This window comes from Microtus ochrogaster, chromosome 2, assembly GCF_000317375.1.
Source record: "Microtus ochrogaster isolate Prairie Vole_2 chromosome 2, MicOch1.0, whole genome shotgun sequence".
Lineage (NCBI taxonomy): Eukaryota > Metazoa > Chordata > Mammalia > Rodentia > Cricetidae > Microtus > Microtus ochrogaster.
Window position 1 is genome coordinate 12,502,892 of NC_022010.1, and position 15,146 is coordinate 12,518,037.

A 15,146-nucleotide genomic window follows, 5' to 3' on the forward strand; every position below is an offset into this window, starting at 1 on the left:
TGCCTACTTGCACAGTGCCAGAACTGTGTAGCTAAGAAGTTTGTGGGGTCAACATCAGAGTGGTGCCATCAGGTCCCTACATCAGGATGTCTACACAGTCAGTGTCTGTCCTGTGGTCCTGAGTCGGGGAACAATGCCCTTCCTGGGCTCTCTGCATGCGGGCCGTGGTTAGGCACTGAACCAGCATCAGGCTTTGGCTGGATATCATCCATTCCATTCAAGCCTGGGGCTGCTGGGAAACAGTGGGGAAGTGAGGCTGGTGAGGAGAGCGGTGGAGGCAGGCAGGGCGGAGGCTGGCCTCAAGGCTCTGCTCAGCTGCACTTGACCCTTCCTGAAGCCGTGTCAGATGGGGCTGCGGGGTGGTCCCCACCTCCTTCCTCAGTCCGGCCGGCCTGGTACTACTGGTATTACTGGTACTGGTGTGGCGGGGCTGCTCAGTGGTGCCTGGGGCCTGCGGGTAAGTAGTCAGCAGGAGGTGGCAGCTAGGCACTACTTACACTAAAGTGGCTGCTGATGTTCGAGTCCAAATTGTGGGTGAAGAGGAGGGTGGTCACCAGTTAGATGCCTTGGGCTGCAGGCACTGAGGTGGATTTGTCTTCCCAGCCTTGTGTGTCAGGCAGGGGAGCTGAGACAGAGTGGCTAAGGCACTTGCCCTGTGTCACACAGCTGAGAAGTAGTCAGGTCTGGGTTGGTGTCTGGCTGCCTGGTTCTGTCTGTGTTCAGATTCACCTGGGTAGGCAGGGCTTGCCCTGAATTCAAGGGCAACAAAACAAGTTTCAGATAAGCTCAGGTGGGGAAGGGGTCCTGGGCAGCAGAGGAGGAGTGGCTACGTCTAGATGCAAGGAGCAAGAAAGGGCAGGAAGTCGTGTGCAGATCTCTGCTGCATGAGGGCAGGTAGGAAGGGAAGGGCCTTGCTGCTGTGGTGAGGAGAAGGCAAGCATGGAGGTCTGCTCCTGCCGTCGCGCCTTGTCACCGCTACATGCTCGTTGCAGTCTGTCCAGAGCTCCCAGCCTCAGCCTTATCCAATGTCCCATATCAGAGGCCCCTGTGGCTCCTGCAAGGAGCCAGTGAGGTGGAGGAGAATCTGGGGTGGGCTTGGGGTCATAAGGAAACTCTCTGTGACTGGGGCTGTGGAGGGAGGGGACTGCTTTTTAGAGGTAAGGAGAAGCCTTCGAGCCCTGGGCTTTGCAGCCCAGCTTACGGACTGGAGGCCTCCATGTCGCAGCACCAGGAAGGGACACAGAGAGCGTTCTCATTTTCCAGCAAGGCCTGGAGAGCTGGGGCATGGGCCTCCCCACAAAGCTCTGCTTACTCGCCTTGTCGAGTCAGACCCCAGGGCTGGGGCCGGTTCCTACCCAGAGAGGAGCCTGCTTCACTCCTTCCTGTCAGAACAAGTGTGCTGGAGGCCTGTCGGCCATGTTCCATGTTCCCATCCGGCAGGCTGACAGAGGTCTGCCTCTTGCCCTGGCAAAGCCTCCTTCCCTGTGGATGGTATCCTGCTGTTCCTGGACACCCCCTGGACTAGGTGCACACATTCCCTAGTAGATGCAGACATAGACTGTAGCAGGCACATGTGGTTAGACCTGGAGAGTCCTGTTTCAGACAGAGCTTCCTCCAGGGGAGCGGCTTGAAATTTTGTGCTGGTATCTGGGGCTGTGGAGCATGTGGGATATTTCTGAGGTCTTGGGGCCCTGTCGTTTGTCTGCAAGATAGGGATGGTACAGCCCCGGCCCTCTGCTGGCTCCTGACTGACCTCAGCTCTGGTATCCACTGCTGTCTCCATCCTCTGGTCTCTGTAGAGTGTTCTCTCTTCTTCCCCTGGGCACCTTGGTGGGAGCTAAGAGGCCTAGGCTGGACTGGTGGTGTTCACCCCCATTCCCTCTGCTGGGGTCCCACACCCCAGGCTATCGTTCACCTCTTGTTGAGCCATGGACACAGGGTGCTCTGGTCAAAGGTTAAACACACTGTGGCAGCATTGAAGCACAAGAACATACCATACCGGGTTGCTATGTAACCATGTCTCCGGTCCTCCTGTGACTGCTAGAGGTGGGGTTTTTAAATGATTCTCTTTGATCTACAGAGGGCATGTACCTGTGCTCTGACTGGTTGGGAGAAATGCGGAGGAGGGCAGAGCCTTCTTTTTAATGTCTCCTAGGGTTTGGGTTCTTAGGTTTGGACAATGGATGAAGAACTACCAGAAAGTGGACGCTCCCTGGGAATACCTTTCTTTCCTGGGCCATAAGAGCTCTACAGAGCCATGCTGCCCAGGACAACTCCTGAAGTAGTAGGACCCCGCTTGAACTGTGCAGGGTCCATGGTGGCCAGTGTGAGCAGAGGGCACGAACCTAGCCTTTTGGTCCAGGGCTGTTTCTCATTTGGTTGTGTGACTGAGATAATAACTTGGTGGGCCTGGTGGCTTCCAAGTCAGATGAGGAGACCCGGCTCTGGGGAAGGAGTGGCCATAGCATTCATGGGGCACCCATGGCTTTCCTGGGGCCACGAGCTCTGTGATGTGACAAAGTGAGCCTGTCCATCCCCCGTCTGTCAGGGTACATACAAAGTGAGTACATACAGCGGGCAGTATCTGGTCCTCACCAACGTTCCGCTCTTTGTCCGTGCTCCCTCAGGAACAGCGCTTCTGCCAGCGCTATGACCAGCTCATGGAGGCGTGGGAGAAGAAGGTAGAACGCATTGAGAACAATCCACGGAGGAGGGCCAAGGAGAGCAAGGTGCGGGAGTACTACGAGAAACAGTTCCCGGAGATCCGCAAGCAGCGGGAGCTGCAAGAACGCATGCAGAAGTAAGGGCTTCCTCCGCAGAGGTGGTGCATGCAGGGGTGAGGGTGAAGAGAGGAGCCCATGTTAGAGAGGGACCACATGCAGGGGCAAATGCATGCAGAAGTGAGGGCACCACAGAGATGGTGCAGGGGTGAGGGTGAAGAGAGGAGCCCATGTTAGAACACATGCAGGACTGAGTGAGTGCGTGTGAAAGTGAGGTGAGCCCATGTAAGAAAATACATGTGAGGCGAGTGGAGCTGAGTGCTATGCTGGCCCATTTGGGCCCCTGTGGCCTGTGTCAGAGTGATACCACAGGGCTTCCTGCTTAGAGCTAGGGTTCCTTAGCACCTGCTGGTCCCAGACACTCATGAGTGTCTCCCTGCTGTCCTCTCTCCTATCCCACACCCCTGAAGCTGCTGAATGAGACTCAGCTAGGGTGGTTGGTGGGTGGCTTCACTCAGCTCCTAGCTGTGTGCCTGTCCCTACTGAGGCCACAACCTGGGCGGGCTGTTCTCAGTGAATGATACTAGGTAGTGGTCACCTGCATTCACAGATTCATCAGGCCTGTCTCACCCACCCATGGCAGCATAGGTTTTGGGAACTGACCTGAGGCCCAGAGACCTGCACCTGGAGGCAACACTGGGCCCCTGGTGGGTTGCTGTCCCTTATTAGATTGGTTCATGGGAGATGGGCTGCTACCCCGTAGCCTCAGGGGTTGGCATTTCTGAGGGGCTCCAGGCCTATGAGGTGGGAGACCTAGCCCTAACTTCCCACGCTTACCCTCCAGAATGTTCTGCCCCTGTACCCAGCCTAGCCTCTTAGTAGGAGGGCTGACCCTAACTATGTCCCTCTGGTCTCCAGCAGAGTGGGCCAGCGTGGCAGCGGGCTCTCCATGTCAGCTGCCCGCAGTGAACATGAGGTTTCCGAGATCATTGATGGCTTATCTGAGCAGGAGGTGAGTCCACCATGATGCCATAGGCACCCCACTGTCTCTGCGTGTCCCTCTCCGTGTCCCTTACATGTGTTCCATGCCACAGCAGGCAGGTGCCAACAGGAAGGGAAGCCACCCTGAGCCTTTCAGTCCAGAGACTGGTGGTAGGCACATGTTAGAACCAGTGTTGGTTGTTGTGGGCACACTAGTAACCAGTGGCCTTGCCAGGCCGTGCCTGTCCCTTAGAGTCCAGAGTTGATAGAGATGCCAGCAAACTGGAAGATGACCTGGCAGGACAGAGTTGAGGAAATTCACTAACCTGCAACCCCTGGTGCCCAGAAGGGACATCAGAAGGCTGGGTTGATGAATAGGGATAGGTAACCCTCACTCTTCTCCCACTGCCACATTTCATGCCTTCTGTTGACTGACCTTGGCAGAAGTAGCAGGTGAGCCTGGCAGTGGGATGAGGTGGAGCAGCTGAGGACCATCCTATAGGAGCCTGTCTTCCAGCCTGTTGTCCTGTAATCCTCCCTGGAGCACCTGCACATTAGTGCCAGTATTGGTGACTCCACCTATAATCACCATCTCGGGGCCTGCCCCCTTCTGGTCTCGGGACCAGGTGTCCAGCATGACATTTGTCCCCATGGCCAGCACCACAGTAGACCCAGAATGCCATGTCCCAGAACCCTTGCTTCCTTCCCAGTGGCTTTTCTCACAGGTAGAGGTGGCCAGAGTACCCCATCCCCTTTGAACCATGGACACTAAAAAGAGGTGCTGGACAGGGCAGTTGGTGACGCCTTTGTGGCTGTTCTCTGAGCCGAGTCCCCGCCTGTGCACCACAGATGGCTATTTAAGTTGTCTCCTTGTGCGCGGTGACAGCCCCAAGCACCTAGCAGCCTGACTGGCTTGGGGCAGGCACCCCAGCGCAATATAAGATGCCAAGATGCCTGGCCTTGAAGGGATGTCCTTTTGCCATAGTTCTGTAGGAAAACCTTCCTCCTCTTGGGGACAGAAAGCAGACCTCGAAAAGCCACCAGCTGCAGTCCTGGAGCTGGCTGGCTACCATGCGGCTGGGTCCAGTACCTGTTCCACTGATGTGGCGGCTTCATCAGCAGCTCTAGGATGTGGACATGGCTTTCATTTCCTCTGGAAGCAGGAAGGTGTCTCTGTCCACCCCCACACTGTACCCTTCCCTGGGTCCTAGACACACAAGAGTGCTGCTGCTGCCACCCCTTGGGGGAGACATTCCCAGAGAAGGCTGGAGGCAGAGTCTGGTTCAGAACCAGAAAGTGCTGGTCAGGAGACATTCAGCAGTCAGTGGCATTTCCCCAACACGGGTGGATGAGCAGCCACAGAAGGGCAGGGCAGGCTGAGTCCCCAGGGGATGCTGGTTGTGAGTACTTGGCAGGTAGGTGGCTAGGCTCTCTGCATGCCTGTACTGTGCCCTGGATTCCTGGCTCTGAACCAGACATGTGCCACCCCGTGAGTGCATGGAGCCGGGCTGGGCCGTGCCCCGTCCCTGCCCTCAAAGTGTTTTATTACACTGCCTTCGTGGCCCCGAGTTTCATGGGTTCTGCTGCTGCAGATGAGGCCTCATACTCTGTACTGAATTTATAGCTCTGCCTTCCTGCCATCCCACGCTTCTAAATCCTCACCAGCGCCAGCCACTGCTGTCTCTTAATTCATCCCCCACCCCAGCAATGTCCAAGGCCCAGGATGCTCACTCCTTACCTGCTAGGTCCTTCACTTGCCCTCTGACCCCACCCTCTGCTCTGCTGCAGAACCTGGAGAAGCAGATGCGTCAGCTGGCAGTGATCCCGCCTATGTTATACGATGCAGACCAGCAGAGGATCAAGTTCATCAACATGAATGGCCTCATGGACGACCCCATGAAGGTGTACAAGGACCGCCAGGTTACCAACATGTGGAGTGAGCAGGAGAGGGACACTTTCCGTGAGAAGTGAGTGCCCTCCGTGGCTGCCTGGGAGCCTTGCCTGCGTCTTCTCTGCCTCACACCCTAGCCGCAGGGACAGTCTGTCCGGAACTCTCCCTGCTCCGGTGGTACCCTGGGGTCCTTAGCCTCTTATCTCTGCTTCCATCTCCATGGGAACTACGTCCTTGGTCCTTGTCTCCTCTTCCTTCCCCACAGCCTTGAGTCAGGCAGTTCCCCCCACATAGGCGCAGAGAGGTGACTACACCTCACGGGCACAGAGCTGCATGGCAGAGGCAGGCTGCAGCTGTCCAGCTGGAATGGACAGACTGTGATAATCCAGGGCAGGAACCAGGGGTGGTAGGAGATGAAGCTCAGCTGGGTGTGGTGGCCACACCTTTAATCCTGACACTAGGAACACAGAGGCAGGTAGATCTCTGAGTTAGAGGCCAGCCTGGTCTACAAAGCAAGTTCCAGGGCAGCCAGGGCTATGCAGAAAAATCTTGTCTCAGAAATGGGGGAAAAAAGGAACATCAGGAGGTTTCTGGGTAACAGTTTCAGGGGGATGAGTGTAGAGCTGCTGGGTAGAGGAAGACCAGTTCAGCCCAGGGCGAGGACCCGAGGGGTGGTCTCTAGGCAGAAAGAGACATTCTTTGGGGGCCTGGGAAGGGCTGGTGGGTCTCATTTGAAACAGTGTCCTAAACCCCCCACCAGAGGCAGAAAGCCCTCCTCAGAGAGGACCAGGACTGGAGGCAGGAAAGGAGAAAGTGAAGTGAGGACGGAGGCCCGGCATGTTGCTCAGGAGGGCCTGTTGGGAGCGAGGTTCTTGTGCAGCGGGCATTCATTGAGTGGAGTGGCTGACCTGCTTTCCCTCCAGAGAGGCCTTTGTCTTTATGCCTGCTCGGGAGCCATTGTCTAGGGTCAGACTGTACCTGCCCTATGAAGGGCGCTGTACAACAATAGGCTGCCCCACTCCAGATCATTCTTGTTGGTTGCACAGGGCTTGGAGAGTGGCTGCAGAGTGGCATTTGGCCACGGGAACACAAAACATTCTCAGAGGGCTGATAGAGTAGGTCTTCTATCCCTAGTACAGGTCAGCAGGGGATGTACCCCGAGGAGCTGCTCCCGCGGGCATCTAGTCCTTGGTCTCTTTGTGGCTTGTGTCTGGAACTCCTGTTCTCTGTCTGGTGTATGATGTGACCCAGGACAGTGGCCAGAGGACAGTCCTGGGTCCTGAGGTGACTGAGGCCCTGTGTGTCCAGGTCCCCTGGTGGGCTTCCTATTTTAGTGGATGAACACTGTGTGGGTGTTTGTGTGGCTGAACCATTCCTCTTCAGGTATAGTGATTTACTCTGATCCTCTATAGCCAGTATCTACTTTGGATCTATCTTCTGTCTGTGCAGGACGCTGCCATACTAAGTGGGTCTTTGGAGGGTCCTGGCCTTTGTGGAGGCCTCACCTGCCAAGGTGCTGATGGCAGATGCTCTACCGCTTAACAGCAGCTTGACCCTGCACAAGCCAGTCTCCGTGCAGCCTCAGTTTCCCCCTGTGTAAAATGGGCATGGCCATATAGTGCTCTCTTGGTGCCCGTGAGGGTTCCATGGCAGGGCAGCCCAACAGAGGCCTGCCTTTGGTGGGAACCGGCCTGGTATTGCTGGCTGCTACTTCTGCCCCAACACAAAAAACTCTGGACACCCTGTCCCTTATGTCCCTTATGATTTCCCTAAGACCTGTGTGTCCCCATTCTTATTTCAGGGTTGGTCACAACAACAGATGTAATCTAAGTCCACGTGAACAGTCGTTACTCAGGTGTTATTTGGGGGATAGTCACATGGGCATACCAAATATGGTTTTCATAAGCCCAGATGGTCTCTGTGTGCTTAATGTATGTGTAGAACTTTTGTTATCTGGTTGTTGTTTTTCAGTGGTTGTTGCTTTGTTTTAAAGACAGAGTCTCATAGCTCAGACTGGCTTCAGACTCACTGGTCTCGACCCTGCTGCCTCAGCCTCCTGAATGCTGGGATCACAACATGAGCCACTGTGGCCTGCCTTTATGTAGTGCAGGCTGGCTTTGAACTCTGAAACTTCTTGCCTCAGCCCATAGTACTGGTAATCTAGGCATGTGCTGCTACGGTTGACTTCCTTTTGGTGCCTTATTAACTTTTGATTAGTAGAACCCCACAAATGCCCCCTCGGCAGTGGCATGATGTGCCCAGTGCCCGGCTGGATCCAGGACCTCATGTATGCCCACCTCTAAGGACCTCTGAGCCTCATGGCTTAATTTTTTCTTTTATACTTTGGAGATGAGGTCTTACTAAATTGCCCCGTTTGGTTTGGAACTCACTTTACCCCAGTCTGGTTGTCCACCTGCCTCAGCCACTTGAGTTGCTGGATTGCAGATTGTGTCATCAATCCTGACTCTAGCCTGTCTCCAGTGAACTGATGACGGGAGAGGGATAAGTGTCCTAAAGTGTCTTACGTTTGGTTCCTGGTGTCCTGGGGCCTATTACTGCCAGAGGAAACCCTATAGAAGGTATAGGGGCAGGGCAAGAGTGGTAGGTGCCCCAGGCTTGCCTGCCACCTGGGTGGGCGGAGCCCTGGCAGGGTAGCCCGCCATCCTGCCGCCCTGCTATCATGGCTTCCTTGGGAAGAGCTAAGAGGCCCTTCCGGATTCCCCAGTGTCTGGCGGGGGGAGCAGGAGAGGCCTCTGGCCTGGTGCCCAGCCACCTGGAGGCCAGGCGGGGCAGCCCAACACAGGCTAGGCTCTGGTGGGAACTAGCCCGGTACTGCTGGCAGCCATTTCTGCCCCAGGAGATACCGGGGTGGTGGCAAGTTGTTGTAGACTAGGGGACAGGCCCAGTGACGCCACTCAGCACCCCTGGGGTGTGAGTGGGCCTTGACCCTGTCCCTACCCCCACGGCTGCCTGGCCCTGACATTTCAGCTGGCTGGCTTTCCCAGTAATGTTCAGTCTTCACAGGAAGCTGGTGGCTTGGCGCCAGTTCCCGCCACCCCCTGCGGCTCTATCCACTTTTGGCTTTTCCTGGGCATCCGAGGCTCTGCTCCAGCACTCCGGAGGCCTTATCGCCTGGCTGGCCTGGCCTCATTCAGGCAGGCTTGGCGTAGGCTGAGTTAGGCCGGGCTGAGCTAGGCCCAGCTTCTCAGACCCAGCTGGGGAAAGACACAAAAGCAGATCTGGGGGGGGACCCCACTGGCAAGCTGAATGCCGTGTCCTCATTTTTCCTGGAAGCCTGCGGCAAGACAAACAAATGTATTTTCAAAGGCATTACAGCCAGTGAGTCACTCAGAGGAACGCCCTGGACCCTGGTCCCTGCCCCACAGCCCTTCCCACGCCCTGAAGATCTGCTAGCGGGGCGGCGCCCGCCAAGCCAGGCTGGGGTGGCAGGCGCCCGGGCACTTTCAGCCCTTGGTTGTCTTGCGGGACCTCCCTCAGCCTCGCCTAGCCTCAATGCCTGTCTCTTTTCCCCCTTCCCCTGCCCCCCAGGTTCATGCAGCACCCCAAGAACTTTGGCCTGATCGCCTCATTCCTGGAGAGAAAGGTGAGTGTCCGTCCATTCCTGGCTGGCAGTGCTGGGTACTAAGCCAGCTCGCCATCTATTCCCCAGGGCCGGTATCTGTGCTGGGTGGAGTGCATGCTCCTCCTCTGTCTCCCTGGCCAGCTCCATCTTTTCTTGCCTCCGCCTCCTTCCTCAGGGGGAAAAGCCATGCAGGCCCCACCCGGGATGGGGAGGAGCCTCGGGCTTCAGTCCCAGGCGGCAAAGCTGTGGAGACTGGCATCACACAGCCATTTGCCCAGTACACAGGGATAGGCGCCAGTTTAGAGAGTTTTGCCACGTTCCAGCTGAGGCCTTGTGGCCAGGTATGGCCTGTATCCAGGACTGTGTTTCTGGAATGACCTTCTGAGTCCATGAGTATTGTGGGCTTCCTAACAGTCCAGATACTTCCAGTGTGTGGCTAAAGTGTCTCTATCATTCTGAATAAACATTCTTGCAGATTGATGTTTGAACCCCACCCGTCCCCCAAACCTGAGCCTCGAGCACTCTGTTCTAGCTCTGCCTCCTGTTGACAAGGAGTCACATTGACAGCTGTCACCCGAGGGCAGTTATGTGGCCTTCACTCAAACACTAGGCTGGCTGATGGCACATGGACAGCCCTTAGCGTGGGCACGTAGCAGCATTGGCTCTGTGCTGGAGTTGCTTCTGTAGGCCCAGCACCTTAGACTACCATGGCCAACCCTTGAGGGCCACAGTTTATGTGTCTAGTCCCTCAGCAGTGGGATGCCCACCAGCCACCCTGGCTGGCCCCTTGGCCCGTCCCAGGTCTGCTGGCAGCTGGTGGGAGGTGGGACATGGGATCCAGACAGCCATTTTCAAAGGCAATGACCATTCCTGACATCTGCCATGGGGGTGTTATATTCTAGGACCCTTTGGGATCCAGTACCTGAAGAACCAGTGTTGGAAATCAGCCCTATAAATGGCCTACCTGGCTGGTGACTTGTCCTGCTGGGTGTGGGCGACCCAACAGTCCTAGGTTAAGGCTAGGGCTCCATAGAGTCAGGGTGGTTCAAAATTGGAGGTTGAGCAAGGCTGCGGGGGAGGGAAGAGGATGGGACTCTGAGGGGAAGAGGCACTCAGAGGGCCTAGATGAGGCTGGCCTGAGCCTCTAGGACACAAGGTTCCTGCTAATGCCTAGTAGGTCCAGGCAGTGTGACAGCCAATGCGGTTGACATCCAGGTCAGACTTGTCATCTCCCCACTTGCTGTCAGACCAGGAGGAAGTTTAGCCTGGGCTGAAGGGCAGTTTCTCTGCTGGGCCATGGGTGTGGGCAAGAGTTGGTTTGGGGGATCCTGGGGGCATGGCTCATTCCAGGGGTGACCTGATGTATAGGCAGCTGGGGTCTGTCCCACCCCACAGTCCTCGTGGTCTTAGTCTTGATATAGGAATGGACATCTCAGGTGCAACTGCCACCACACACATCTATTTTCACTTCTTGTCTCTGATGCCTAAGTTCTGGGGGAGGTTGTTCTGTACTCCAGGTGTCGGGGAGTAAGCACAGGGCCATGTGTGGCAAAGGCTGGGTTTGTGGAGCTATATGTGCCTGAGGCCTTCATGGGAGCTGGGCTATTGGGATGCCAGCCCTGTTACATCTGCAAGGACAGGACCTATGTTGATAACCCATAACTCTCTACCGTCTCTCCATGCCGGGCTCTGTCCTGTGTGTTTCTCATTCAGAGTAACCGATGTTAGTAGCGTGATCAGTGTGCTCATCACACACAAGCTGGTGAGATTGGCCAGGGTCACCCAGCTTGTCATTGGAGGAACTAGGATTTGAACTCGGGCTTTTGACGCCTGACTCCTATTCTGAATCCTTTCACCCTGCGTGCTCCTCAGAGTCTTCTCTCTGTCCCACAGACAGTAGCCGAGTGTGTTCTTTATTACTACCTGACCAAGAAGAATGAAAACTACAAGAGTTTGGTGAGGCGGAGTTACCGGCGCCGAGGCAAGAGTCAGGTAAGAGATGATCTGGTTTGCTTGGCTTTGGGGCCTGGGCCGCTGCGCTGTAGGATCCCTCATGATTGAAACCATATACTGTTAGGGTTCCTTCTATGGCATCTGACTTGAAGAGAGATATTGGCACTGCATTTGGGGAACAAACTGCTGCTTCTGTCTTAGCTGGGTCATCCCTGGCGCATGGCTTATCCCGTCCATAGTCCTTATGGCTAAAAGGCCACATTTCAGGATTGGAGAAATGATTCAGCAGTTAAGAACACTGACTGCAGCCTGGCATGGTGGTGCATGCCTTTAATTCTAACACTTGGGAGGAAGGCGGGTTTCTATGAATTTGAGGCCACTTGGTCTACAAAGCTCCAGGGCAGCAAAGATCACACAGATACATCTTGTCAAGTAAAAAGGAAGAAAGGAAGGAAGGCAGGCAGACAGGCACTGGTTGCTCTTATAGGGGACCCACATGGTGGCTCACAGCATCTGTCCCAGGGGTTCATTTTTTTTCTGGTCTCCATGGATATCAGGTACATTTATGGTACTGAGATATACGTGCAGAAAAGAGACCCATGCACGCAAAAGTTTCTAAGGTGGGGAGCACATTTTCAGAGTCTAGACTGCCTGGGACAATGGGGTGAACCACCAAACATTCATAACTCTGCTTCTTCACTAATGGATATTTGAGGGGAGAACTACCCAGTTGTCACCATGCCCATTTCATGCCTTGGTGTCTCGAGTGAGCCTAGAGTGCCAGCAGCTTGCAGTTTCTGCTCGCTACTTCTGTGTAAATAAAGCTTTATTGGCACACAGCCGTTACTGCATAGCCTACGTCACTGTCCACCTTTAGGAAAAACTGACTGACCTCTGGAAGATGTTAAGTAAATACAAGCAATGCATGGGTCCCTGGTACACAATGGCCAGGGATTCTGTGGCTGTGGTGTTTGGGAGGTGGAGAGATGCTGTATGCTGGCCATCTTCCTCTCCCAGGCCAGGTCCCCTGGCACATTGGGCTGGACCATCAAGAGTAGGGGCTACTGCCCCACAAAACAGGTGCTTTCCAGTTCACTCAAGCAGAGTACAGTCCCGGAGGCCAGTCTGCCGAGACAAGTGAAACGTACCAGAAAAAGAGTCTGGAGAGTCGGTAAAGTGAAACACCCCAGAAAGAGTGCCTGGCTAGCTGGCAAAGTCCCTGCCATGTAAGCGTCAGAACTGGGTTTCGTCCTTAGAATTCACACCAAAAGCTGGGTACTGTAGCACATGCTTGTAATGCTTCTAGTGGAAGAGAGGTGGAGACAGGGACCCGTGACTCGCTGGCCAGCCCACCTATCTAATCAACAAGCTGCAGGTCCTAAAGAGAGACCCAGTCTCAAATACAAGGTGGACAGTTTTTGAGCAACCTGAGGTTTTCATCTGGCTTCCATGTATATGTGCACACAGATACAAACACACTTGTGTATGCACACTCAGTGAAACACCCAGGACTTGGTCTGTGGCTGTGGATTTCCAGCTCATTTTATGTGCCCACAGTGGGCTGGCCTACTCATACTTCTGACAGATATGTGACTCCACAGCTGTGTGGCACAGAGCAGTGGGTATGCTGTAGGTCTTGCTGCTGTGTCCAGGAGTGTTCTAGACTAATAGACAAAAGGTCAGTTAGCTATCAAGTAGAAGGCGTGGTGAGGTTGGGAGGCTTTGGGTCTATGGAGACATGGGTCCCTGTTTAAATCTCCATTCCTAGCCGTAGAAAGTAGAGGGGATGCTGCTGCCTGCCGTGGTGGTAGTGCTGCTGCTGCTGCCAGAGATGATGGGTTTGGTGATAACGCTGGTGATCATGGGGCTTTGGTGATAGTGGTTGATGATGGTGTTGGTGATGATGGTGATGGCGGTGATTGTCTTTTCTGTAGCTATGATAAAAATACCATTGCCAAGGCAGCTTACAAAAGGACACGTTTGCTTGGGCTTACCGTTCTAGAGGGTTAAGAATCCATCGTGGCAGAGAGGTGTGACAGCAAATTGCAGGCATGGTGACAGGAGCAGGAAGCCAAGGCCTCACATCTCGAACCACAAGCACCAAGCAGAAAGAACAAATCAGGGGCAGCTGGTGACTTTTTTTTTTTTAATATTTATTTATTTATTATGTATACAATATCTTTCTGCGTGTATGCCTGAAGGCCAGAAGAGGGCACCAGACCTCATTACAGATGGTTGTGAGCCACCATGTGGTTGCTGGGAATTGAACTCAGGACCTTTGGAAGAGCAGGCAATGCTCTTAACCGCTGAGCCATCTCTCCAGCCCCTGCAGCGGGTAACTTTTAAACCTCAAAGCTGGTGACACACTTCCTCTCATAAGGCCACACCTCCCATTTCTCCCTAAACAGTGCTGCCAACTCGGGACCCAAGTGTTCAAATGCTTGAGTGTATGGGGAACATTTCATTTAAGCCACCACAGTGATGACGCTGGTTTTGGTGATGGTGGTGATGGTGATGATGATGACCATGATGGTGAGAGGTGTCGTAGCCATAGTGACAATGGAAAGAATAGGGAACACGGCTAATGCATCACGTTAAGTTCTACTGCTGAGCTGTGAACTCTAGGGACTGTGTAAACTGGGCTCTTTGCTGTGGTGATATGCCCTGAAACGGCTGAGGGCAGACACCTGCTCCCACCTGAGGGTGGCCCCACCCAGTGTGCCTGTGCTGCGGCTGCTTCTGTCTCCATCTGCTTTTTGGTCCCTGTTCCCTCTGGTGCCTCCAGGAGCTGCTAAGCTATCTCTCTCTGTCCATTTCTTTGCCATCTTGGTCTCCCCCCTCACACTGTTCCTCATCTCTGCACATCCGTTGGCTGGGGCGGCCCCTGTTTGTAGATGCTGTGGTCCTGGTGTGGTTCTTGTGACTTCAAGACACTGTTGCTTAGGGACACCACAAGTGGCCATTCTGCGTCTCAGCACAGCAGTGCCATGCAGAGGGCTCCCAGGAGGTGGCTGATTGGTACACAGATGTGTGTGCTCATCAGGGCATGTACTAAATGCTTACTGGATGATGCTAGGCTTTGAGAACTACCATTCTAGGGGAGTCCATGTGTTCAGGAACACACTGGGATTCCAGCAAGCCGTTCCATCTCTCAGATTCTCCAGGGAAGAACTTCAAGGTAGACAAGGCACCAGGTGGGACTTCCCAGATGGCTAAGGTGCCAGTGGTCCTCCCCCTCTCCACGCTCCACATCCTGCATACCACCTTGGAGAAGTGACATTTCCTGCACTAGCTGTCTTTCCTAGCCCACACAGGTGTCCCATGATCCCTTCTCCCTCCCCACATGCTCTTTCCATCTCTGCCTTGGTGGGATTGAGCCAAGAAAGGAACAGGACAGAAAAGTGACCTGGGGACACCTGGGTATCTAGCACCCATACCCCTCTGAACACACTGGGATGGATGTCTGTGGAGAGTGGACTCTCAGATTTACTCCCTACTTTGGTGGCCAGCTTGTCCAAGACAAAGCTCTCTGGTTCTTCAGAACTTGCTGTTAGTGACTCTGAGAACCTCAGCCCTAGGAACTCACCCAAACAGAAAGCCTCAGGTACCCTTAGGACCCTTTCTGTAGTGTCTGTACATGGGCTGAGATGGCTAAGGACAGGGTAACAAGCACTTCCCTGCAGGGCTGTGTGGCCAGGTCAAGAGGAGGTATTTACCTTGTTAGTGTCCTCCACCTGCCCTCAGGCATCTCTGCTGACCTGAACCTGACAGCCAGCCCTTCCCTGTCTGGACCCCACAGGCCCTGTGTCAGTACTTGTTCAGTGGTCACACTTAAAAAACATAGTGGTAGCTGGGTGGTGGTGGTGCATTCCCTTAATCCTAGCACTTGGGAGGCAGAGGCAGGTAGGTGGGTTTCTGCGAATTTGAGGCCAGCCTGGTCTACAGAGCAAGTTTCAGGACAGTCTCTAAAGCTACAGAGAGAAAAATCCTGTCTCGAAAAACCAAAACCAGCAAAAAA

At 54.5% G+C, this 15,146-nt stretch overlaps 1 protein-coding gene across 10 annotated transcripts in view; it reads left to right on the plus strand.

The window, feature by feature from the left end:
- Ncor2 (nuclear receptor corepressor 2) overlaps window positions 1-15,146 on the plus strand; it is a 149,498-nt gene that overhangs the window by 75,893 nt on the left and 58,459 nt on the right. For 8 of the 10 annotated variants that reach the window (XM_013349886.2, XM_013349929.2, XM_013349937.2 and 5 more), the window contains exons 11-15: window positions 2,628-2,800; window positions 3,639-3,732; window positions 5,490-5,668; window positions 9,142-9,196; window positions 11,069-11,167. In XM_013349886.2, the coding sequence (XP_013205340.1) occupies window positions 2,628-2,800; window positions 3,639-3,732; window positions 5,490-5,668; window positions 9,142-9,196; window positions 11,069-11,167 (600 nt within the window). The remainder of the gene's footprint in view (window positions 1-2,627; window positions 2,801-3,638; window positions 3,733-5,489; window positions 5,669-9,141; window positions 9,197-11,068; window positions 11,168-15,146) is intronic. The other 2 variants (XM_013349938.2, XM_013349942.2) reach the window with 1 other exon arrangement.